Here is a 26,047-nt window from a genome sequence, read left to right on the forward strand (position 1 = left end):
GAGAAAAGGAGGCTCAGGGCTGACTGATCCCTCTGCAACCACCTGTAGCCGGGGGGGCCGGCCTCTTTCCCAGGCAGCCAGCGACAGGTCAAGAGGACACAGGCTTAAGCTGTGCCGGGACACGTTCACGTTGACATTAGGAAGAATTCTTCACAGAAACGGGTGACTGGACATTGGAATGGGCTGCCCAGGGAAGTGGAGGAGTCAGGGACCCTGAAGGGGGTTAAGGGAAGACTGGATGTGGCACTCACTGCCATGTTCTAGGTGACAAAGTGTGTGTGCGGTCGTAGGTTGGACTCGATGACCTCAGAAGCCCCTTCCAGCCCCAGCGTCCCCGATTCCCGGAGGGAAGCGGCTGCCGCGCGCGCCCCCGCTCGAATCCGCCTCAGGGGCGGGGGCGGTTCGGCGCGACGCGGGGCCATGGTGGGAGCGACATGAGCCCCGAGCCCGAGCCGGAGCCGCCGCCAGCCCGGGACCGGGCGGCAAAGCCTGAGGAGCCGCCGCCGCCTCCTCTGCCGCCGCCGCCGTCGCAGCCGTCGTGGGAGGGCGGCGGCGACGCCAGGTGGGGCGGCTGCATCATGCTGGCAAAGAGGGTCGGCCTGACGGCGGGCGGCTGTGGCGTGGTGAGTGCTCGGTTGGGAGCGGGGGCTCCGCGGCGGCGGCGGCTGCGTGCGGATCCTGCCGGCCCTGAGGGCGGCCGTGCGTTGCGGGCCGGGCCGGGCGTGAGGCGGGGTGTCAGCGCCCGGCCCGGCCGTGCGGGGTAGCTCCCCCTCGGCTGCCCGCCGAGATGTTCCCTGGAGCGTCCTGCCCCTGGATGCCTTGTGGAAGTTGAGGTGCGGCGGGTTCTTCGCGTCGGCCCTGCCCTACCTTGCCCTGCCCGTCCCTGACAGCCCCGCCACATTCTTTACGAGTTTGTCCGGGCGGAGTAACCTGAGTAACAGCACCTGTGAGCAGGTGGCTGTCAATAAGTTTTCTTTTAAAATATATGAATCCGAGGCACCAGGAAGGTAAAACTTAGTTTTCCTTAGGAGCTCTTGGAGGTGCTCCGTGTTGAACCTAACCCACGGGCTTAGCGTATGCAGTTTTTATAAGTGTCTGTGCTTTCTTTTTCGTGTCTTCACACTGAGATCTTGTTTTGCAAAAAAAAAGGAGCTGAAAGGGAGAGAGTGATCCGTGCCCTGCAAAGTTGTGTTTGTAAATGTGGTAGTCCTGCCTAATTGCTCTCTGAAGAAAAAGGCTTAAGCCTTTCTTTCAGTACGTCGTTGTGCTCACAAGGTGCCTTAAAGCCAAATCAGAGATCACATCTCTTGAGCTTTCTGCCGTAGATGACAGGTGACTTGTTTCAGGCGGGATGGTACTGGCTGAGGCGATATAACTCATCCTGTTTTGTTGGAGTCAGGATGGAGTAGAAAAACCCAGGGGAAGGCACAAAGTAATAAAACAGATGATTCTGGCACTAATAGTTGTTGAAGGGGTACAGGTGCAAAACAAGGCAATGCCTTACCGTGCCGAATCTCTTTCAGCAAACTGAAATCGCATACATTTTTTTTGCGTCTGAATTGCAAGCTGTTAATAACTTCTTTTGAGGTATATTTATGTTCATGTGTACCTGAATAATTTAGTATTAGTTTGCTCACAAAGTTGGGTATGCTGAAAGCTTTGCATATGCCAAAAGTTATAAAACAGTGCTAGGTTTGTGTCAGGGAGTCAGCATCTCTTTTGTGTGTTACCTGTCCTCCCACAGATAAGCAACTGTGCTATCAGAGAGAAGATAGTGGGCTGTTTTATGTAAAGGTGAAGAGGTATTTTTATCTGTTATATTTAGTACGTTAACAGTGTAGCATTAATGTGATATCATTACTAGAGCTGAAGAATATTAAAAAAAATCTTGAAACCATCTGTTTGATGCACATACATTCTTTCTACCTTGTATTTGATGAAGATCTTAAGGTACTTTTAGTAGATGATTATTGCAGAGAAGATGTAGAAAAATGTTATTCTATGGAATAGAATATTAGTATAGCATTAGTATAGTAATTTCTTTTGTGTAAGTTAATTCCAAAATGACTGCTTCACACTTCTTGTAGTGTATCACTTCTGTATTTGAGTCTTCCAGTTGTCTTTTAGAAATGGTTATGCTCTTCAAAAAGCAGGTTGGACTCTTCAAGAAATGCAGCTGATATCTGCTGTATGGTAGAATTGCTGTTTGGGTTTGCGTGCAGTATCTCCCATTAAAGAGTCTAGAGTATATGGAATGCAGTAACCCAGTCTGAAGTCAGACTACACAAATACCTCTGAAAGAGTTTTGAAAAGTTAGTGTTTTATTTAAGAAACAGAAGGTTTCAGTTTTATCAGCTCAGAACATGTGGTGAAAGAAAGAGAGGATTGATCTCCTAAGTATATAAAAGAAAAATAGTTGAATTTTTTGATGTATGAACAGAGGTTAGGAAATGGAAGGTACAGGTAGGGAAATTTAAAAAGAAATCAAAGAACTGATTTCTTTCTCTAATTTTGAAAGGTAAACTCAAATGGAAATTAAATTCATAACTGACAAAGGCGCTAACCCTTTTTTTTTGTTAGTGGATGGAATGTCTGATAAGTTGGATTAAGCATTAAAAAAGTGCTTTTGAGTACTTAATATATGCTCATCTATACGTTTGAAAATTTAGCTTCAAAATGACATAAATTCTTAATTTTGTGAAATGATATGAGGTTTGGTTTTCTGAGGGTATTTTTTGTCCCTTCCCTCTTAGTTGTACCCTTGGCGGACTTTGTGATCCTCTAAAGCATCTCATACAAGACAGACCTCATGTGTCTCTAGCCTTTTCTCAGTAGTGCAGTTATATCATGTTAGGGCCTGCATCTGTTCCTGGCTGAACAGTCTGTTTTGTAATTGCAGTTCCTGCACCTCCCTGTGATTCTCACATGGTTGTCATATTGCCACAACTCTCTCTGCCTAGACTTTATTGAAAAAGCTTATTCACAGTAAAATATGAGGGGCTGGATCATGGCTTTAGATGTAGTTGCAGAGATCTGTTTGATTTCAGTGGGAGTGCATCCCTGGCATTTGGAAGAGGAAGCTTGCTGCTTGGACTGCTGCTGAAGAAATAAATGCAGAAGTGAAATTTTTGTGAGCTGCTTCTTTGGTCTCTGAAGAATGTGTTAATTTTTCATTTTTAATTTTACTCTTTCTTCACATCAGATCAGTAAGACAAAGTAGAAGAGTATGACCAAGTCTGTTAGGTTGTGCAAGGCTTTCTCTTTCATCCCTCCAGCTCGGGTGTAAGAAGCTTCTGGTTTTTGATGTAACTAACTTCACCTTGCTGAATGCATTGGTTTCACTGGATTGAAGAGCTGAAATACAAGTGCTGAACAAATGACTTCTTATGAATTGAGTTACTACCTCAAAATTAATAACAGCAATACTATGTTTAACTAAATTCCAATGGAATTAAATAATTTTTCTTGGCTGTATTACCATGACTTCAGTGAGCCTCAGAAATTTAAGTAAATGATGCCATGGGACATTTTATTAGCTCTTGTGCAATCTTGTTACATCTGAATTATGAATGCTAGTAGTAGTATAAAGCTTGGCGTGGCATTCAGAATATTTGTGCTACGCATTTAGTTTCTGGGCAACTAATTGTTGGTGAAATGTCACACTAAGGAAACTTTTCAGCAAAATAGTGTCATACTCTTTAAATGAAGTGTTGTTTAGGCTGCCCCTTGTGTGAGGACACGAGGCTTGACTCCAATTTCATCAGAAGGCTGATTTATTATGTTATATATTATATTAAAATACTACATTAAAACTATACTAAAAGAACAGAGAGAAGAAGATCAGAAGGCTACAAAGACAAGAATAGAAAAGGAATGAATAACAAAATCCTGTGACTGCTCACAGCCTTGGCACAGGTGGCTGTGATTGGTCACTGATTGAAAACAATCTACATGGACCAATGGAAGATGCACCTGTGGCCTTCCACAGCAGCAGATAGTTATTGTTTACATTTCTTTCCTGAGGCTCTCAGCTCCTCAGGAGGGAAAAATCCTAGCAGAGGCTTTTTCACTAAAATATCATGGCTACAATGAAGTGCTGTTGTGGGAGAGGTCCTAAATAGAGTATGAAAAAAAGTCGCACATATGTACCTCTTTGAGAATTAATCAGACAATTTCACTTTCTTGGACACTGCAAAATGCCTCACCTTTTATGAAGCCTAAGACCTTCATATATTTTGGAAAGATAATATAAACATTCTGAACTGTACATCTTAGAATTTTGCCAGCCTTTATTATTTAAATTTAATATTGGTTTACACAGTGAAGCACAACTGTTGTACCCAAAGAATTACATGTTCTTGCCCTTAGTGTTAGCATTTTTCTTTTTTATACTCCATAAAAAATACAGCACAGTAAAACTAAGGCAGCATGATTTAATGTTACAAGACCTTACTGAAGCAGGTCTGAATTCAGTCAGCTGGTTTCTTAAATTTCTTGCTTGTAGAATTTAAATTGTATTGCTGGTGGTAAAAGCATAGTTCATTTGTTGGGTGTTAAGTCCTTTGTGGAACACTGTTTTCACCCACACAGCTTATTTTTACTGTTAAATCTGAATAATTAGAGATGAACAATATTACATTCTCAAGACTGCCAATTCTGAATCTTTCCATCCTGTTAGATTGACATTTCATCTGAACTGTTACCAGGAATGTTTAGCTGTTCTGTTTAAAAACAAATCACTCTGGTTTATATTTTTGCTGAGAGGGCACTTCTGCTGTTTCAAGTCTACTGTTACTGATGCTCTGGGTTCTATCAGTGTGGATGATGTTGCATTCCAAGAGAAGCACTGTAGACTAAATCAGTGAAAACTTAAATTTTCAAGTTATAGTTAGATAATTAGTTATGAAGAGCCAATCCTAGCCTGCTGGGCAAGGCATCTGAGTAACTATCTGCACTATGAAGAAGTGTTTGTATCAACTAAGCCGCCAGGGCTTTTTAGAGGAATTTCTCAGTGTTGTACATATTTCTAAGTTGTATGAAGAAAATTTAAACAGACAATTTGGCTTCCAACTTGCTGTAGTGTAATATGCTGTATGAAGTATTTCAGTTAAGCAATGAGGTACTGTCTAGAGCGGAGCATTCAAAATGTGGCAGGATGTATGGCAATTGTTTTCTTGGGTGGTCTTCCTACCTCAGTGGCTTCAGCCATGAAGACTGAACCAGAAATGGTCTTCATGCTTTACGTGCCTTAGAAGATTCCTGCTTCTAAACTTGTCCAGTCTAGACTTAAACAGGAATGTGTTCCCAGCAGGAAGTACAGTATGGCAAGACATTTTAGACCTCAAGAACAGATTGTGTAAAGTGCCACTTATTTTATTGTATTTTAGTATAAGGAGGTAGTGGCAAATTTTTTTAACACCCTTCATGTCATGTCACTCCCAGTTCATTATTTTCTGCAAATATTTTTATTGCAGTTTGGAGGAAGCTGCTTCAGCATTCCTCCATATCTTTGGTAGTGTTCTTTTTCTTTCTGTGGGCCTCTTGTGATTCTGTAAAATAGATAATTCCAAAATGAATATTGCTTAAAGCTTCTGAACGAAACAGTCATGGGATAAGAGGAGGATCTTTATGTAGAGCTAATAAAAATGGTCAGAACATCAGAAGAAGAGGATTAGCTAGGCAGGCACATCACATGTTAATGCAGAAATGTAGTGATAATCTTTCTTCTAACAGGGAAGGTTCTTTTGAACATGTGTTAGTAAGTCACTGCTGAATGCTAGACTCATTTCTTGAACTCTTTTTTTCCAGGATCACATTCCTATGTTATAATCATCCTATATGTGGAATTAAAATTGTTTCTTCTTGTTTGCATTGCTTAAATTAATATACATTAATTTCAATCTGCCATTTAATTTGTTCTACGTGTTTCACAAACGATTGTTTTCTTTACCATTGCCCTATAACTCTTCCAAAGTGAATTGATTTTACCGTCAATGAATTTCATCACTTCACTTTCATCCTTCTTTACAGCTCACTTCTGAATGTGTTGAACAACACAGGCACTAAGAGCAGTAGGATTAATTCGGTAATATTGCTGTGCTGTATGAACAGATTGCAGTTTTTTATTATTATTTTTTTTTCAATTGTCCTGGGTTTTTTTGTGTGTGTTTTGAGGTTTTTTGTGGTTTAGGATTTCTTTTGTTTGGTTGTTTTTTTCCCCCAGGGTGTGTGTGTGTTTGTTTGCTTTTATTTTCAATTCATGTGAAAAGTTTGTTTGCTTTAAGAGCCTTTAGTGAGCTTCTCTGAGTATGTTTATTGAATTTTCAGAAGGCTTATTGGTATGATCTGCCTTAACTATACATGTGCTTTTGAGAACTCCCAAGAACTTTTTAAGGTACAATTTCTCTTTGCAAAATCTTCATAGGCTTTTCCATTTTGAATGAATTGTTCTGATACTCTAGACCTGTGCAATATGATTTAGCTTAGCATTCTGTTGAGAAAGTCTGTTATGATCTTGCAGTCTAGATACAGATCTGCTTAAGGTGTTTGTTTTGCAACTGAAATACGAGTTTGTACAGTGTATAACCTGAATTAGTTACGACTTATGTTGCAGCTCACAAGATGCTAAAATGCTGTACTGGATTGTACTTTTATTTGTGTTCTGTGTATTTTTGCACTGAAGTTTTGCAAGTTCCAGCAAGTAGAGCATTTGTGGTGAACAGTTGGAATTAAGGTAGATCCAAAATGCTTCTGTTTGAAAATTACAGAAAATAGTCACTAGAAAGAGACAAACACGCAGTATCCCCAGAAAACTACCTGGGTAATATGTATGGAAGAAAGAAAATCCATCATGAAGTGAGATGGGTTGGTGGCATAATACTTGTGCAAGAATAAGCTAAAATGATTAAGTAGTCTTGTAATGAGACATACTAAGAGAAGTTTGCATTTGAAATGGTTGTATTTTGGGGGGGTTGTATTTTGGGGGAAACTAACATAATAGTAATGAAGGTAGGTGTGTAAAGGGAATGAATTTTATAATTTGTCATGAACTTCAAGATTTGAATGATTGATACATGAAAGTATCTTTCTTGGAATGTTTTACTGGTTCTGTTAGTTCAGTTCTTTTTTTTCTTGGAAATATCAGATTAGACATAGTGGACTGCAGTGCAGGTGGTAGTATAAAAAATTACTATTAGAATTTTTGTAGTGGAAAATGTTTCTGTAGGCACTTAGAAAAAAATTAATTTAACTCATATTAATTAATTTGAATGTTGTTTTACATATTGTATGACAGTGAGTGCTCTTTGCAAAGGTATGTCTATACTGCAAGCAGAACAAGCGACTATCAGACTCTCCCGAGGGACCCTAATGCCTGGTGGGAAGGAATTTCCCAGAGGATGATGTAGGGGGGACAAAAGCAAGTTCCCATGGTTGTCAATTCAGAAGTTCAGTTTGAGTTTGGTTGTTGTCTGCCTAAAAGATAATAGGATTATGTGAGTGGAAAGGTACTTTAGGGAGATACCTTCCTTTTCAGGGCACATCAGCTGTGAGGCCTGAGCGTTTCCAGGTGTATATTGAAACAAACCATTCATGTGTAGCTCTGCTGCTTCACCCTTCTGGGAGGAAAAAAAAGCCTGTTGTATTTATGCAGTTGAATCTTTTGCTTAATTCGCCTAGCAGGACTGTGTGGCCCTCATCAAAATAGAAAAAATTTGAAAAGGTGCTGTGGAGGACTTCAGGATTTGAACAGTGAGAAGTGATTTTGTTCTTAAAAAAGCATATTTCTTCAGAGAAATAAACAGGTATTCTTGAAATTGATGTTAAGGTGCTTTTGCAGGCATTCAAACAATTTTAATTATTACATTATAGATTTGAATTAACAGATGAATATTTATTTAAAAACTGTATGAATAACAAATACTGCCTGTTCTTGGTTTGCTCGGCAGTCCATAGGGACTGGCTGTAAGCTTGCATTTTGCTGCAGAGTATTTTAGGGTGAATTGTATTAGCTGTTCTTCAGAATGTCTTAGATAAGGTATTGTTACTAATACTAGAATGCATTTCCCTCCTCCTTTTCTATGAGCAATTATTACCAGCTGGATTTATAATTTTGACATTCTTTCACGGATTTCTTAATGTTCAACAGCTGTTTCACTTTGAAAAGAGATTGTACTGCCTCCCAGTAGTTATCCCAGTTTCCTTCAAATTAACTTTCAGATTTACTCTGACTCCAAGAAAGGCAGAAGAAAAAAATGTTTTTAGAATTGGGCAGTGAAAAGAGGCATTGAAGGAGTAAAATGTAAAACTGGAGAAATAACAGATGTTTTATTAGAACTTTTAGGACTTCAGATTTTACAATGATGGCCTAATATTTATATTGTTAAGCATTCGAGATTAAGTAATGTTTTGCTCATTAATGATTGTGCAAGTGTAAAACCTTGATGAACAGCTGTGTTTGAAGGCTGTTACAATGTTCATACATAGTTTTGCAGCCCACACACAGTTCTGTCACATTAAGATGATCCATGTGAGTAGAAAAATAAGCCCTTAACAATTGTAAGGCTTTCCTGAGGGCACTTACTTAAAACACTTTCAATTTTGAGGGCAGTGAATGAGGCAAGCAACCTCTGTGTTGACCATATCTGCACTATTTCTGAAATGCTTTAAAAATATTTTTAATCATAAGGAATTTAGTAGGTCGTTCCAATATTGTTTATTCAAGAAGCCTAAAGGTCCTTGTGTTTCAAGGTTTATAACCATTTTTTGCATGCTCAAATTTCTTTGTATTAATTGCATGGAGTTTTGTTGGAGTGTGTTTTCTTAATGCAGAAATGAAACTCGCCCAATAGTTGTGATACAGCTTTATGAAAAAGGAAAGTGTGAAGTGTTTTTAGAAAACTGTTTGATTTTGAAGTGAGTAAAGAGTTTTCGTTGATTTTTTTTTTTTACATCTGTGGACCAGGCTGTGTACGTGATCAATCATAAACTATTTTGCTTTCTTAAAAAATAAGTTGATGCTTGATTAAAAATTGGAAGCTTCTGTGATAGTTTTTAGATCTGCGGTAAAGATGAAGATTCGGAAGTAACTGTCTTCATCAGTCCATTTGATAATGTCAGTAAACTTTGATTGTTTCCTGATCTTAGTTTTCCAGTGCAGCCCTTGGCACAAGATTTTTAATTAATCTACAGATTTAGGACACTGTAAAGAAAACTGAAAGAAAATAATCAACTGCTTTCAATGTGGATCATATATTGGTAGTGCTGGTATGTTTGACATAGAATGCTTGTCTTATTTTTAGCAGGTACATGTTCCTTTCAAGATCTGAATTTTAGTTTTCCAGGTCATGGCTTGAATCCAAAAGGCTGTGGTGTTTTCTGTTTTTTTTTAGTAGGTCAGTGCAGCTAACTGTAAGCTGTGTGATATTGCCAGAAATCATTTGCAGACTGTTTTAATCTCCATGCTTGTCATTGAGTGTGTATGTGCATCATCTAAACCAATGTAAGTCTCAGATCAAATTTGTGAGTAATAAAAACACTATTAAAAAACTCCAAACACTCCAAAACTTCATTTTCCATGGCATTAGAAATGTATGCTAAATGCAGATATTTATGATGCAACAACAATACTTAGCGATATAAAGTTGTGAGGGAAGTAAAGTAGAGGTGGGGGAATGTCTAGGGAGTCCCTTACCTATTTTACTGTAAAATTCGCTTTTTTCAGAGGAAACTGCTGTGGAAGGGGTCTTCAGACTTCAGTGTAATTAGTGTTAAGTGCTAGTCTGATTGACAGACATCTTGGCAAAAAAATGTTCATAAAATTATTATTCTATTACCTTATATAGAAGTACTACAGAGTTCTTATATGAGGAGGATTTTTTTTTTACCCACATAGCCTTTGGGGGTAAAAAATCTTGGCTATTTAGAAATTAAAAATTGCATGCTAATAATTCTTGAAAGTCATTAGTCTTCCAGAGATAATCTTTCATCTACGATGCTGTTTCCCAGGAGAATAATTGTTTTCTTCAAATTGTCATGATTGGAAGCAAACTGCAATGTGGAAAATAAATTGAATCTTACTAGCTAGAATGTACTGCTGCTGCAGGTCTTGATAAACTGATGGATCTAAAAATTCTTACAGATCTATGCATTTACTGTTTAAACAATAGGAATTTCTTCATGGTTTGTACTATAGATAGGTTAAATGAATCTTGTAATGCAAGCATTTTCAAAACCTGTGATTTCTACCAATTTGGGCAAAAGTTCTTGAGCAGGGGAGAAACACCAAAGGTATCCGTACTCTACCTTCATCATAGGTTGTCTTGACTTTTTTTGTGTTCAATGGGGGATCCTGAGTTTCATGCTCGCCCTGGTGTCCACTTGCTGAAATGAGTCAGGTTGATATTCATCACTGGGTAATGTCCCTTTAACTGAATTCTGCATTATGAAATTGCACTCTTCTGTTGGAGTGAAATGGCCTTGGATTGGCTGGAAACACTGAAAAACAGCCTTCTGCAGGACAGTTGCTAGGAGAAAGGCAAAGAGTAATTTTGGAACACAAACACTATGTAAAACAGTTATTATGCCAAGGGGTAGTCAGAAATTAAAACATCACAAAATGCTTTTGATTAGAAGGAACCTTGAAGATCATCTAATTCCAACCCCTCCACCAGTGGAGAAGATTCCATTCACTAGAGAAGTTGCTCAGGGCCCTATCCAGCTAGCCTTTAGCACTTAAAAGTATGAAATGTCCACAACTTGATGCAGTGCCTCACTGTTTGTTGAGTGAAGAATTTTTTCTTCATACCTAATCTAAATCTCTCCTTTTTTTGCTTACAACCATCCCCCTTCTCCTATCACATTCTCCCCAAGTAAAAAGTCATTGTTTCTCTTTTAAAAGTCAGTCTTTTTCAAAAGACCCCTTTAAGCAGTGAGAGGCCACAGAGGTCTGTCTGGAGCTTTCTCTTCTCTTATTGGAGGCTGAGCAACCTCAGCACTCCCAGCATGTCTTCATAGGAGGGATGTTTCAGCCTTCTGATAACTTTGTGGCCTCCTGTGGCCCCATTCTAACAGATCCATGTCCTTCCTGTATTGATGGCTTCAGTGCTGGACACAGTGTTGCCGCTGGGAGTTTCATGAGGGCAGAGTAGGGGGTCAAAAATTCTCTCCCTTCACTTTCTGGCTACTCCTCTTTTAATGCAGCCCAGGATGTGGTTGGCCTTCTAGGCTGTGATTGCACATTACTGGCTTATGTCCACCTTTTAATTTACAAGAACCCCCAAATCCTCCTCAAGGCTGCTAATTCTTCTCCCAGTCTGTGTTCATGTCTGGGATTGCCCTGACCCAGGTGCAGCACCTTGCACTCAGACCTGTTATACTTCATGAGATTCTTGTGGGCCCAGTTCTCAAGTTTGTCCCACTCTCTGTGGATGGCAGCTTGTCCTTCCATTGTGTCAGCTGTACTGCACTGCTTTGTGTCATCTGCAGTCTTGCTGAAGCTGCACTCTATCTCGCTGTCTGTGTCATGAGTGAAGATATTGAAGACCACTGGTCCCAGATTAGAGCCTTACGGGATACCACTCGTCACCAGCCTCCACCTGAACACAGAGCCACAACTCTCTGGTGGCATCCATCCAGCCAGTTCCTTATCCACCAACTAGCTCACACTTCAAATCCATGTGTCTCCTTTGTAGAGGTAAGGGTGTCATATGGAGCTGTGTTGAAGGCTTTACAGAAGTCTAGCTAAATGACATCTGTCAGTCTCCTCTTGTCAACAGTTGCTGTCACTGCAGCGAAGCCCAGTAGATTGTTCAGCACCTCTGCTTAAATCTCTTTCAGGAAGAAAGCAAGCAAGCAGGAGTTCTGGTTAAATACGCCTTTCCCAAGGGTTCTGCCCATTTAATCTAAGTAAAAAGATTTCATTAATCTCATCTGGGATCAAATCGTTTGATCCTGAATGGCAGCAGTTTCACAGAATCATGAGTACTTTGATCTTGAATGCCAGCAGTTTCACAGAATCATGAGTTCTTTGATAGTTTTCTAATTATTTCTGGAATTGTTGACCAGTAGAATAGTTCTTCAGTCTGCAGTCTGTATTTGCAGACACAAGCATCGAATCAGTTGGTCAGCAATCAGTAGAAAACAGTTGTACAGATGACATAAGCAGCTCCTTATTTTCTCATACTTTGGCATTTTCAAATACAAAAATTGTTGCTCTTCTGATTAGGTACATTGTCATGGTTTTATTGAAGCAGTGCTATGATCTTAATGAAGTGGATGTGTCTTGTCACTTGTGGAGGAAGCAGGGAGAGGTATTTTGTCCCCTTGTCATGAAAGGGTTGTGAATAATGCTTGAGTGGGAGAAAGCCTAAAGACATGTTGGAGGTGAGAACAGTACAGGAAGATGTCAGGAATAGGGCCAATAAGTCTTTTTAATCAGCAGGTGTTCAAGGGAACAAACTTGAAGTTCCCTAGAGATCTTTAATTGTTTTGTAATACAAAACAATTTCTCCTCCCTTGTTTGGCTTATTGTTGTTCCCAAGGGCTTGGTTAGTAGGTCATGCTGAAAAGTGGTTATGCTCAAAACATGTTTGTAAGAGGTATTTGCACATGTAATGAACTGGATGTGTACAACCACTACATTTGTTTTTCTTTCTTAGCAACAAAGTATTGGTCGGCCAAATGTATACCATGCAGTGGTGGTCATATTTCTGGAATTCTTTGCCTGGGGGCTGTTGACAACTCCAATGCTAACGGTAAGCATCATTCATCAGCTGTTGGCTTGGTATTGACAAATGTTAATTTGCTAATTTCTAGGGATTGGAGGTTTAATTTTCTTTATATTAATGCATATCTCATTACCTCAATTCCAGAAGTCTAAGCAGATGAGATCTGGACTGTGGGAAGACTAAAAGATAAAGAAAAATAAATTAATTCTGCTATACTACTCTTTAACTGTTATTTGCCTTTTAGACTAACACCAGATACTTTAATCAATAGAATTTTCTCTGGAAATTCTGGGTTTTTCAAAACTTCATAGTTAAATTAATCTTCTCATTGTAACAACTGAATAAACTATGTAACCCTTCATTGACTATGTGTACTCCCATGGGCTGACTGTTTTGTCAGCATGTAACTTCAAGTAAAGTGCAAAGGCATTTATGTGAGAAATGGATTTTATAAGTATTTATTATGTTCTGGTTATTTTCCAGATGAGCAGATAATTGGAGTGTTTGGTAATAGGATATGAAGCATTCCATTTGAAGGCATGGATCTCATTCATTTTAGTGGGGCCTGCCTGTGAGCAATTGCAGGAGGTCTACTAGTCCAGGTTTTCATTGCCTAATGCTTGAGACCACTTTGAATACATGGCAAGCAAAGTTTCGTGTGATTGAAAGAGTTAATTTTTTTCCTTCTCCAAACTCCAAGTAAGCTAATGTACATAACTCTTGGAATATGTTTGCCTAACTTTCCTGAAGACAGTTGCTGAGCTTCTTAACATAACTTAGTACTATGAGGTAAAAAGAAGTTTGTATATACAATTAACACATTTCCATAAAGCAGTTGTCTCACAAAGTGATTGTGCTCTCATCCTGTCTTGCTGGTGTCAAAATATAGGGATGCTTACTGAGTGGTCTGTCGTACATTTTCTTCTTATTTGCTTTTTTTTTCCTCAACCAAAGTGCTCAATTTCAACTTACCCAGGTTTGACACTTCTCATTTAAAAGGATAAATGTGCAAATCATAAGTCCTACAGATCCGCAAACTCCCACCAGTTTTAATAAAACTGTGCATTAGGTGAGTTCTTCAATAGTTGCCCAGTAGCATAGTAGCATACTCCCATTGGAATAGGTCCATAGCTGAGGGTCATCATCTTTATTTGTAATCAGCTTTGTAAACACTGAATGGCTGCTGTGTGGTTTATATAATTTCAAGACTGGTTTGATACTTTGCACCTGTCTTGTGGTGTATCTGTGGTAGCTTACATTGGCCTGCTTATGAGGCAGTAGTACAAGATGTCATGTAGAGATATCTTACGAGCAAAGTTCAGTCTTTGAACTGCCAGCTGCTTACTTGTGCTCAAGCAGGTTTGTCAGGTAGGAAGGGCAGAAATGGAAATGTCTGGCCTGTTGATCAAAGCTCATGGTTACTCAGTTTTTGTGGGTCATTGTCCACTTTCAGTCTAATTAAAATGTTGCATACTATGAAAATAAATAGTGTGATGGCTGAGATTATTTAAAGTTAATTTTTTAAATTGCTTTTTCATTTCTTTTGACATCTGTTAGCAAAGCTGTAGTGTTTGTTACATGACACTATACTTGGAGAAGAAAAGATTTAAAGTGTTTGTAAAGCACACAAAGGCTATTGTAGATTGCCCAGAGCTTGTGGACATTTTTTTTAATTTATGGGCTTGTAACCAGTGTTAGTAAGTTACCATAAGCAATATTAATTACTTAATGACATGTTCTCCCTTCAATGTATGTATATATATTTTAAATATGTATCTATTGGTAGAACTTAAGTAAAGCAGTTCCCTCTACCAGTTTGTCCACTTGCATTTCTCTTGTCTAAAAATAAAAAATTAATGTAAAAAAACTTGGAACTGGTTGCCTCTCAGGTAAAAATACTAGAAAAGCGCTCACAGGTAATTAGATTTGACTCTCTGAGTTTCCTGTTTTTGTTTGTTTTGTTTTTCTTTAACTTAGAAAACATCTACTTTTAGGTCTGTAATTTGAATTCTGATCTTTTTTTCCCCTCAATTCATAAGATCAGTGTTCCAACAGTTGAAAAATTGTTTTAAATACCTGATCAAAGGATGATATCAGGAGGGAAAAGTGATGTAAATAAGGGGAATTATCTGACCAGCAATTAGTAGGAGAACCACCACTTTGATTAAACCTATGATTTGAGAATCTGAGTCTTTGTATAAAAATTATGCTGATACTTTTCAGTGACAATTTCTCAGTATACACACAAGTAATTTTTCTAATTGGTGGCACTTGTCTATAAATATCGGGAGAAAATGAATGTGAGATTTGTTTGAACATGAATTTTTGCATATATGGGTTTTGAACATCAAGTTCAAAACAATAAGTTTTGAACAAAACAATGTGTTTTGAACATCAAAAACAATAAGTTGTTTTAGTCAACATGGTAGCACCTGTGAGGCCCTTTAGCTCTCTCGCATATTTATGGTAAATCTGTTTAACATAGATTAACATTCTTGTCCTTGAATTAGGACTGCTGGGAAAGCACCTTACATGAATTTGTAGCTGTACTTAAATGCTCAGAACTCTTGCTGGTATTTATAATCATCTACTTACTAATTGTAATTATTTCTAACTGTATGGCTTTTTAATAGCTGCTCTGTGTTCAGTTGTGAATACAGCACTGTTTTTTCTTTGTCAATGTAAAGTAGCAAAATCTCATTTTCACTCTTAAATATTGACAGTGTTTGAGTCAACCTTTTTAAGGAAGTAGCAACATAAAAATTTTTGTAATTTGTACTGCCTGGAGATGATTTTTGCTTACATTGATCCTCTTTTTGAGCAGTGTGCCAAACCAGCTATCTTTGCATTACAGTCTTTTCCAGCTTAGGAATTTATGACAATAAATAGATATTAAATCTTGTTTACATTTTCATGTGATGACAAAAAAGAGGTAGAAGATACTTTTATTCTGTTTTTTCCAGGTTTTTTGGCTTTGTATTTTTTTTGTTTGTTTTGTTTTTATTTTGGAATAGGATCCTTTTTTTGTAACAAGTTCTCATAGAGTTATCCTGTTTTATAAATCAAATTTAAACTTGTAATCAACTCTCTCCTGTCTTATTATTAAAATAATGCTTTTTTTCCTCCCCATCAGGTCTTACATGAAACATTTCCCCATCATACATTTTTAATGAATGGTCTTATTCAAGGTGTTAAGGTAAGATGTTTTTTAAAGCTCTGACCTAAATATTCTGTGTGTTCTCATATTTTAACTTGGCTCAACTACATTTGCCATAAGAACTTACAAAATACTGAGAATATAGTTAATTATTAAATAATTTTTTTACTGTAGTGGTTGTTTCTTAGGCTGAATTCAAGTTTTACTGCAGAAGTGGCAGCATCTTGAGACAAGTGGAATGTTTCTCAGAAATATAAATTTCTCTCATTTGAATGGGTTCCACTTGTAGCTATTTGTAATTTTGATAAGGATCTGTCTGAGACTAAAGCTAGGTTTTTGTTGTCTGCTTCCTGACATTAAATGATTTATATCAGAGGGAAATTAATGCAATCATGATTATACCATTGAAATGGAAAATAAAGCATTTAGTCACTGTGATTTTGTCTTAAAATGTGGCATAAGAGCTAGTTTTCATCAGGTTTGTTTTATTTTCTGGTCCTGCTTTTTAATCAGCTCTTGAGTATTCTGTGATATTCAAGATATTCAACGCAATTTATAGCTTACTTAGACCACTGCATTCACACAGTGGTTGTGCTGGATTGTGGCCACAAAAAAGCTTGCAAGAGTTTTATAACATAACTGATGTAGTCTTTTCTTTGATAACTCCTGTGCTGAGAGGCTGCAAAGCCCTTGCTGAAACTTACGACTAAGATAATTTGTAGCACTCAGAAATTACCTGGCTTTATGTCACCTAACAAATCTAAAACATTGCTTTCAGCTGTAAGAATGCAATATCTTTAGGATCGGCTTGTGTTTCGCTGTCTTTCATGGTGAACTGGCAGAACACAGTGCACTTGGGGTGTTTGTCTCAGACTGAAAGAGGAAGTTATCTTCTCATTTTTCTCATAAAAAAAGAAAGTTCATGTTCCTCTTCCTGTTCTAAGTTTTTCTCTCACACTGCAATATAACTGTATTAAAAGCAGTGAATAGAGGGTTCCCCATAGATTTTACGGAGCATGTCTGTAGAAAAGTGCAGTAGAGTAATGAATATTTGAATTGCTCTAACAGGTCTGATAAACTGGGGATCAAAGACTAAGAGAGCTTGTACTTATGTGTCTTTTTTCTTTAAAATTTTGTTTGTGAAACATTAGAAGTGTTTTTGACAGCAAAACTTGTTAGTTCATGTGGCACTGAAATCTGATTCTAAGGAACAGAAACACTTAATTTCAACTGAGTAAGACATCTAACTTTCTGAGAATCTGGTAGTCTGGCTTTACATCTTTTGCTCTCAATCTGCTTACTGAAAATGTTGAAAATCAGGTTTGTTTGTAAGGATTGGCAGAACAGTTATTTAGTACAGCAAGTCTGTATGCATGTGTTAAACTTGTGACTACATTTGAGTAAGAGAGATAAGGTAAAGCATGAATATGTAGTATAAAGCAGTAAGTGTTAATTTAATTTGAACTGTTAATTTGTTTCAAAGAGCAGTTATGTTACCCAACGCTCTCTCCTAGGACAGTCCAAATTAGAGGGCAAATTGAGTTTCAAATCTAGCACTGAGTCTCTTGATAGAGGCTAAAATAATGTCTTTTATGGACTGTATTTTGGAGATTGTAAAGATTTTGCAGTCTGTATTACTTCTATGTTGAATCAAATGGAACTTGAAAAAACGTATGCTATCTCTTTTTTTAAAATTAAATTCACTCAGGTTTAATAGATTTGAAATATAAAAAATCAGAATCACAGAAAACTAGACTGTAGAACAAATAGTGTGAATTTTCAGTTATCTACAACTTCTATGTATAGTTTCAAATCAATTTTCAATTTTATTCTTTTCTTACGTTGTAGTTAAAGTGAGCCTTGGAATTGTAGATGCAGACATACTAATTGTTTTTCTTCTGTCACAGGGTTTTTTGTCATTTCTCAGTGCTCCAGTAATAGGTGCTCTCTCAGATGCTTGGGGAAGAAAATATTTTCTTCTTCTTACAGTTTTCTTTACCTGTGTCCCAATTCCATTAATGCAAATAAGCTCATGGTAAGTGGTACAAACTGCAGTAGCAATCTTGTCAGGAGAGCAGATATTCAGAGGAGATGTTTGGGGAAATGGGAGAGGGACAATAAGTCAAGAAGAAAGCAGCTTTCCTTTCAAGACATGATTGCATTTTTCTGGAGCTGTTCTGTTCAAGATGTATTCAAACTCTCTATCATAAAAGTAGAAATAATGGAATGTGAACTGTATTCAGACAAGTAAAGCAGTTCTTGATAATCCTATCTTACTTAATTTTAAGATCAGCTGTTAATTTTTTCTCTTAATGACTGACAGTAATATATATGTTTTTAAAGCTAAATGAACCTTATAATTTATTTGCTAAAGAAAAGTATAATTGTTGCAAGTGAGATCTTTTATCTATTTGATTAGGACTTTTAAACCAAGTCAGGACTGCTCAGTTAAGACTTCACTTGCATTTACATTAATTGTGAAAATTGGAAGAATTGCAAAATAATTTTGTATGCACTCTGAATGCATCCAGAGTTCAGGTTCCACAGCATTATATGTATGATAGTTTGTTCCTTAACTGGCTGATGAAATAACTTCTAAGATAGTTAATTTTTCATAACTTGAACTTGAGAGTGTAAAAATCTGCAGGTACCATGTCCTCAAAAGATGACTTCTTCTTTGAGGCTGATGTATAGTAAACAGAAGAATATAAGAGTTTAAATTCTGTTTTTCCATATTTAAGTGAGACTGTACAGTCATTCATTCATCTCCAGTAAAGTTCTGTGTTAGTTCTCAAGGAACCCTCCTCCTAGGCTTAAACACAAACTTGCTTATTAGTAAGATAAAAAGCAAGAGATCTTATCTTAGTTCAAACTTTCTAATTGTTGCTTTTAAATTATTAGGTGGTACTTCGCTATGATTTCAGTATGTGGAATCTTTTCTGTTACCTTTTCTGTAATATTTGCCTATGTAGCTGATGTAACACAAGAACATGAAAGAACTGCAGCCTATGGAGTGGTAAGATATGCTCAATTTGGGGAAAAAGGTCAGATTATGACCTTCATATTGAACTTGTGTTTTAATGTACAGATTGTTTCCTGATTAATGTAAAGAGTTTGATAAAGGAATGTACCATGGCTCAAGACACTGTGTTAGAGTTCAGGCAGTGAACAGAGTGCTGTGTGCTTATGGAAGCAGAATTAATATTTGACAATTTGCATAGAGGGCATGTGTAAGAAAGAATATCTTTAAGTTTTGCAAACAGAACATTAAATGTTAAAGACAATGCAAGTAATATAATCTAGCAATAGTTTTCCATCACCTCTAAGTTGCACATCTAGTGCATATGACTTCTTTTTGGTATAGAATGGCCTTTTTTAATGTCAGAATGGTAAGTAAGGATGAAAATGCATAAAACAGTATTTTTAATAACTTAGACATGATCTTTCTTAATGATCAAAAGATGAGGAAAATAATTTAGTTAGTACAAACTAGTCCATTCAGTGATAATATTATTCCTGCTTAGTTTGCTTTCCTAATGTCTATATTACTTTAAGTTTTGGAGGTCTATTGGTAGATGTCCTCAGTTTTTAAACTTCTTTTAGGCCGGCATTTAAATGTGCTGACAATTTTTTCAGTCAAATCACTTCAAATTCATAATTAGAAAACAAAATAAAGATTTGAGTCTATTTGAAAGTAAGATCCATTTTCCTTTGAGCCAACCCTGATCTTGGAGTGCAGATCCTGTCTAGTATGGTGTGCAGTTGAGAAGGCTGTAGAAACTGTATTTGGGACCCATAGTCACTGTTGTAAATGTTATGTGGTTTATTTACTTTTTTGTTTGGTTTGGGATTTTTACTGGTGTGTTTTTTAAATCTTGTTCACACTTCTAGTGGTGGGGGGGATGGTGGTGAGCAAGTTACTTCCTTTTTCTGTACTGGGAGAATAACCACTTTGATGGGTTTGTAAACTGTTATTGTGCATAGGTATCTGCCACCTTTGCAGCAAGTTTGGTAATTAGTCCTGCCATTGGAGCATACCTGTCTGCCAGCTATGGGGATAGTCTGGTTGTACTGGTGGCCACGTTGGTGGCTGTTGTGGACATCTGCTTCATCCTGCTAGCTGTACCAGAATCTCTGCCGGAAAAAATAAGACCTGCTTCGTGGGGATCTTCTATATCGTGGGAACAGGCAGATCCTTTTGCAGTAAGATGCACTTCAATAAGTAGTTATTAAATATTTGGTGATTAATAAGTAGAAATTATCAGTTGCAGTTCGTTAAGCTTGAGAAGTCTTTAGCCTTACTCGTAGCTTGACTGTTGGGTATACCGTAGTATCCATTCTCTGCTGTTGCCCATGAAGATCTAACTACATTTAAAAAACAAAATTAAACCAAACTTTTTTGATTAAATAATTCTAGATTTAAAAGTAATGTTTGATGTGAAATCCAAAGGTACAATACTTTAATTTTCTAAATTAGGTACTCTATTTTGTTGCACACAGAAATGCTGAATTCTTATGCCTCAAAAGCCAATATTTTAAGGTTTTACATACTCACTTTATGACTGTACTTTTGGCAGTATCTCTCTGCACTCTTGATTTCCACGTTTGGTTATATGTGATTTCTTTCTAATAGAGAATGGCTCTATAAAGCCTGATCTTTATATAGGCATATATAGGAAGGGCTGAAACATACCATGCAGTCTTTGTAGTAACTTGTTCACTCATTTGCACTTACTCAGTTATTTTATCTTTTTATTACACCTTGGTATCTTAAGAAAGGAAGAAGTGATTTTTCTTCATGAGATCTGTCCTGCTGGGAACTGGTTGTGAATATTGAGAGATGAATGGCATGCTTGAAAGACTGAAGTTACAGAATTTGTTTTCCACAATTTATTTGTTCCTTAAAGTAATTAATGTAATTGGTGAATAAGTGTAAGAAATGTATATTGTTTACTAGTATCTTTCAAACCAAATAATTACTATGGAGGTCCATTAAAAGACATTAGATATTACAATTATATAATGCTGGTTTTGGGGAGTAGTTTTGACTTGGTACTGAACAGTAGCTTCAAAAATCTTGATGGAAACTTTGCTGAAGAATTGGGTTCCCCAAACTGTATATAAAGAGCTTGTTTGTGACTTAAGGTTCAGCTTAACAGTATCCATGTGTAATTGTTTTGATGTATATGTGTGCACAAAAAAAAGGGAATCTACATTCTTTCTTTTTCCTTTCATTAGACTTTATAAAAATGTTTCAATACCTGCCCTGTTCTTTTGTTTTACAGTCTCTGAAGAAGGTTAGAAAAGATCCTACAGTTCTCCCAATCTGCATTACAGTGTTTCTCTCATATCTGCCTGAAGCTGGCCAGTATTCTAGTTTCTTTCTGTATTTGAGACAGGTAAATGTTGGTCTCTTCACATCTTACTAAGGATGTTTAAATAAGTATTCCCTATGGCCTCCTTCTTGTTATAGACTTTGCTTAGTGGCCTGCTTTCTGACAATGTAAAGCTTTAAAATTAAAGGCAGGGTTCTTTGCTAAGCCAAGAACTGAGTAACACTTGACTCCTGATGCATAAACCATGCAATATCTTAAGGCCTTTGTTCTCATTTAGTGCAGCAGTTTCTGAGTCTGTCTCGAGGTGGGATCTTGTCTGTCAAAGCCCTGTTGTGTTTCGGGGAGAGATAGAGAACTTAAGTTTGCAGATCCGTGACTACTTCTGTCTCCTTTTTTTAAGGCAGGTTTTTTCTTTCCCTTTACACTTTTCTAGGCAAAGAGTCAAGTTAGGGATTATTTTTGAAAGTGGATACTTTCTGAATGGATCCTGTATAAATCTATATAGAGTATAAACAGGGATGAGTGTTTTCATTGAGAAGATATTCACTGCTAGTAATTGTCCTGGATTGTGTTTGGCATTTGTTTCATGCAATTTCTGCTTCTCTACAGATTATAGGTTTTGGATCTGCTAGCATTGTGGCATTTATAGCTGTGGTGGGCATTCTGTCCATAATAGCTCAGGTAAGCTTTGTTTCATAGTGCTTCATTTAAGCTTATCTAAACACTTTCTGCGTGCTCTAGTATGTATCTTGCATTCGCTGAATGTTCTAGTCCATGGAAATTTCTTACTTCATATAAACTTTCCTTGGTAATACTAGATCTGGACATCAGAAAGATGAAATTTGCTAAACTTGATCAGTAAATTCATTGGAACTGTGACTTAAAATCATTAAAACGATACAGGAAATGAGTTACTAAATGCAAGGCATTCTGAAAGGGAAATGCCTTATTTTAAATAAAAGTCATGCTACTTGCACCTGTTCAGATGGCTTGTGCTATCAAGGCAACTTGATAGCCTTGACTTGCATACAGGCAGTCTTTTCTGGGTTGCTTAGGCTCAGCTTGGAGGCTGAGGAGCTGTGAGGCCTTGTTATCTTCTTTTCATATTTTTTAATTGGCAACAGTGAGCTGATTTTTCAACAAATCCTTTTTGTCTTTTGTAAATCTGAGTTTTTATTATTTGATCTTTGGTATCTTTATGGATACAGTTTGTCTTCCTGTTCTGATGACAAGAGGAGGAATGGCATGTAGAGTATATTGTATCCCTGCTGCCATTCTTAGCAGAATGAAGGTCTTACTGTTTGATGTAAACAAGACATTCATCGATGTTTTTTACCAGTTTTACTGGTGTCAGTTGTGGCCTTCATTAGCAATTCAAGAAGTTATTTTAATCTAGGTGCTGTGGTTTGTTTTGAGGCTATTGTGCCTCAAACATCTGCCAGTCATACTTTATGCAGACCAGTATTTTTGCTAAAAATCTCTAAGATGGCTTTCTTACTGGTTTATAATTTTCAGTGTTAAAATGAGGGATATTTGAGCTCTTTGAAGAGTACAGCTTACTGAAGTAATCTAGGCTTATTGACATAATCTTTGCTTCATAAATACTGATTTGTGTTGGCATGTTGGGTAAGAAAGAATTGAACACATGAAGGTAGAATTACTACATTTTTTTTCTATGTAGTATTCAAAGTAGAAATGAGAAACAAGAAAGCTAGGGTGAGCAGTTGTCCTTGGCTGGATGGCAAGTGCCTATCCAGCTGCTCCAGCACTCTCCTTCCCAGCCAGACAGGGAAGAAAACTTAAGGTAGAAAACAACTCTTAGGTGGAGATAAGGCGATTTATTAAAGCAAAAGCAAAAATTTAGGCATGCACAACCAGGTAAAAAAAAAAGGGTTTATTTTCTGCTTCCCATCAGCTAGCAGTGTTGAGCCACTTTCTGGGAAGCGAGATTTCCACCCACGTAGCCGTTGATCTGAAAGGCAAACATCATAAATAGCAAATGCCCCATTCTTCCTCCTTTCCTTAGCTTTTATATCTGAGCTGATACATGTAAGATCAGTTATCCCTTTGGTCAGTATGGATCAGCTGGGCAAGTTTTGTCCCCTCCCAGGATCTTACCCATTCCCAGTCTACTGGTGTGGGGGGAATGTTGAGACAGTGCTGATGCTCTGCCTTTCCTACTACCCACAGACCAGTGAGAGCTGCTGTGGGAAAATTATCCATCTCAGCCAAACTCAATACAATCAGGAAGAGAGACAAGAGAAGAGAGGAAGTGTATTCTGCTCTGCAGTCCTGGTTCCTTTTCTCTGTGTTTTTACTGAAGCGTTGCTGAGTTTCTCCTGTTAAAGAAAAATGTGTGGTCCATTAACTGAATCAAGTTGTCCATGTGGACTTTGCTTTACCAGGAAGTGTCTGCTTCTTGCCCTGAGTGTCTTGTTTTATCTGAATTGGGATCTCCTTCCCCCTCAGCAGTAACACTTCTAACAAACAGAAATACTGATCTTTGGTTAGGATTAGTTTCCACATGCAAATGAAAAGGTCATATCACTTGTGTAAAGAATCAGTAGAAAATGTAATTAAAGGTGCCTAGGAATTGGCCAAATTTCAGTGTAAGTGATGAAGGTGACAAAGCAGCAGGATTTAGTTGTAAGTTTAAATGTAAATTTGCAAAACTATTCAGCTGACTGAAGGAGTTTGCTTTATTCAGAGCAAGCAATTTTTTTTTTCTGTAGTATTTGTAGACACTGGTAAATTCAAGTTGTGTCCAGTCTGCCCTGTCTTCGCTTGGTAACAGCTTTTATTTTGTGGAGTGCTCTATTCTGTAATACAATAGGATTGTAGAGGTGAAAATAAAAGCCTGTTTGCATTGGAAATAGGCACTGTCATCTAATATACATAGAGAGGGAAATACATATGCTTCTGAATGTCCTGAAGTAGTAACCCTTTAAGTGTTACGAATATCTGTACGTTAAATGTTGAAATGACTTATCTGTATTTTGAGCTTTATACAGGAGGAGAAAGAGGACAAATGATATGAGTTTCCACATAATTTGTAAGGTCTTTGCATGGGAGAAATTACTTTAGCAAGTGTGACTTTTAAAAACAACTTTTGGTTGAACTAATTTCTCTTGCAGACTCTGTTTCTCAGTATCTTGATGAGATCTATAGGGAACAAAAACACAGTTCTCCTTGGTCTTGGCTTTCAGATCTTTCAGCTGGCTTGGTATGGTTTTGGATCTCAGTCTTGGTAAGCATATGTTTTGCTATGTACACACTTGTTAAGGAACTGAAAGGGTTTTCTCACCCCAAGAAATTCTACTATTAATTCTGTTGTCATGTATTTGAATGTTTTGTGAAATAAGTATTTCCATTTTCATTACACTACCAAAATGTGGTCTGTATTTTGCATATGTAGGAATGATAGAATTTCATGTACTTACAGCCCTTTTGAAAAGGGAGTCTTTGCAACATTTTGTTCCACTGAGTATTAAGTCTATGAATGTGGTTAAAACTTCTTCTTAAACTCACAAGTTAATAAGTAGCATGTTCCCTCTAGTAATTCCACTAGATCTATTTTACCCATTAGGTATTGGACCTACACTTGTTTTTATAACATATTCTCCTACTCCAACTATAATCAGTCCTAGAAACTATCTAGAGTTTCTTCTGTTGGAAAAACTGTCTTTAAGTAGAGACAATTGGAACCATAAGCTAGAAAAACTTACTCTTTACAAAGTGTGTCCTACTGAGAGGGGTAAGTGCTTGTCGTTTATCAGAGTACTTCCTAGTCAGTTGTAGAAGCTAAAGAATTGTGTCACTGGAACACCCTGGGAAATTGTTCCTTTGTACAGTGTTTGGAGAGGAAAGCCCACTTCACTTCTGTTCTGGTCTTTTTTTCTTCTAGGATAGAATCAAATCAATGTCCAGCAAGTTCAGAATAATATATGGGAAGGGAGCAGGAAGATAATCAGATAATTTCCAGTTCTTTAGGTGTTTCAATAAGAATGTTTTGAAAGGGAATGACATGTTAAATAAGGGTGCCCTTGTAGGAGTGTGGGGATTATTATAAGGACAGTCTCATTTTTAATTCGAATTATGTATTTAACACAGGATGATGTGGGCGGCAGGAGCTGTAGCAGCTATGTCAAGCATTACATTCCCAGCAATTAGTGCTCTGGTTTCACGAAATGCAGAGGCAGATCAACAAGGTGAGTATTGGATAAATTACTGTTTATGGATCAGACTGCTTTTTTGTCTAGAATGCAGAAGAGTTATCTAGATGTACTTTTCAAGTTTTCTTTGTGTTTTTACTTGGTAGTACTTGTGGAAGTCTGCTAGTCTGTGTAGAGAGGAAGAAAGTGCACAAATTTATTATATTTGCATTGTAAAAGATATTATTTCTGATGAGCTACTTCTTGTCTTTCTTTCTGTAAAAGTACTATGAAGGCAACAACAACATTCTCTTTTTTTCCCTTCCTTTTATTATATGCAGTATTCTCTAAGTAGACAGTGAGGATTAATGTAACAATACTACCTTTTTAATTACATATTTACCAGATTGAAATAAATGTAGCAAAGAAGCTTTATTTTTATTTGTAGAAAAGTTGGCCCTATTTGATACAATACTTCAGATTTTCAAGGAATAGAAAAGGATGCCAAAATAACTAATTAATCTGAGAAAACACAGAATTTACTGGTTTTGATGTGAAAGGCAATGTACAGTCAGGAATTACTCCTCCTTTAAAATGAAATGAGAAGTCATCATAAATTAAAACACTAGTAAAAAGACTTAATATTGTTCTTGAATTGAACATGAATTTAGTATTCTT

At 37.2% G+C, this 26,047-nt stretch overlaps 1 protein-coding gene across 1 annotated transcript in view; it reads left to right on the top strand.

The window, feature by feature from the left end:
- Window positions 1-411: 411 nt before the first annotated feature.
- The window catches only part of LOC120501075 (hippocampus abundant transcript-like protein 1), a 30,098-nt gene continuing 4,462 nt past the window's right edge, over window positions 412-26,047 (top strand). Inside the window, exons 1-10 of the mRNA XM_039706760.1 lie at window positions 412-623; window positions 12,657-12,752; window positions 15,859-15,921; window positions 17,790-17,917; window positions 18,784-18,898; window positions 19,867-20,085; window positions 21,168-21,281; window positions 21,828-21,899; window positions 24,353-24,465; window positions 25,329-25,426. Coding sequence (XP_039562694.1) covers window positions 435-623; window positions 12,657-12,752; window positions 15,859-15,921; window positions 17,790-17,917; window positions 18,784-18,898; window positions 19,867-20,085; window positions 21,168-21,281; window positions 21,828-21,899; window positions 24,353-24,465; window positions 25,329-25,426 — 1,207 coding nt within the window. The 5' untranslated portion in view covers window positions 412-434. The remainder of the gene's footprint in view (window positions 624-12,656; window positions 12,753-15,858; window positions 15,922-17,789; window positions 17,918-18,783; window positions 18,899-19,866; window positions 20,086-21,167; window positions 21,282-21,827; window positions 21,900-24,352; window positions 24,466-25,328; window positions 25,427-26,047) is intronic.

Source organism: Passer montanus, unplaced genomic scaffold, assembly GCF_014805655.1.
Source record: "Passer montanus isolate IOZ18808 unplaced genomic scaffold, ASM1480565v1 scaffold199, whole genome shotgun sequence".
NCBI lineage: Eukaryota > Metazoa > Chordata > Aves > Passeriformes > Passeridae > Passer > Passer montanus.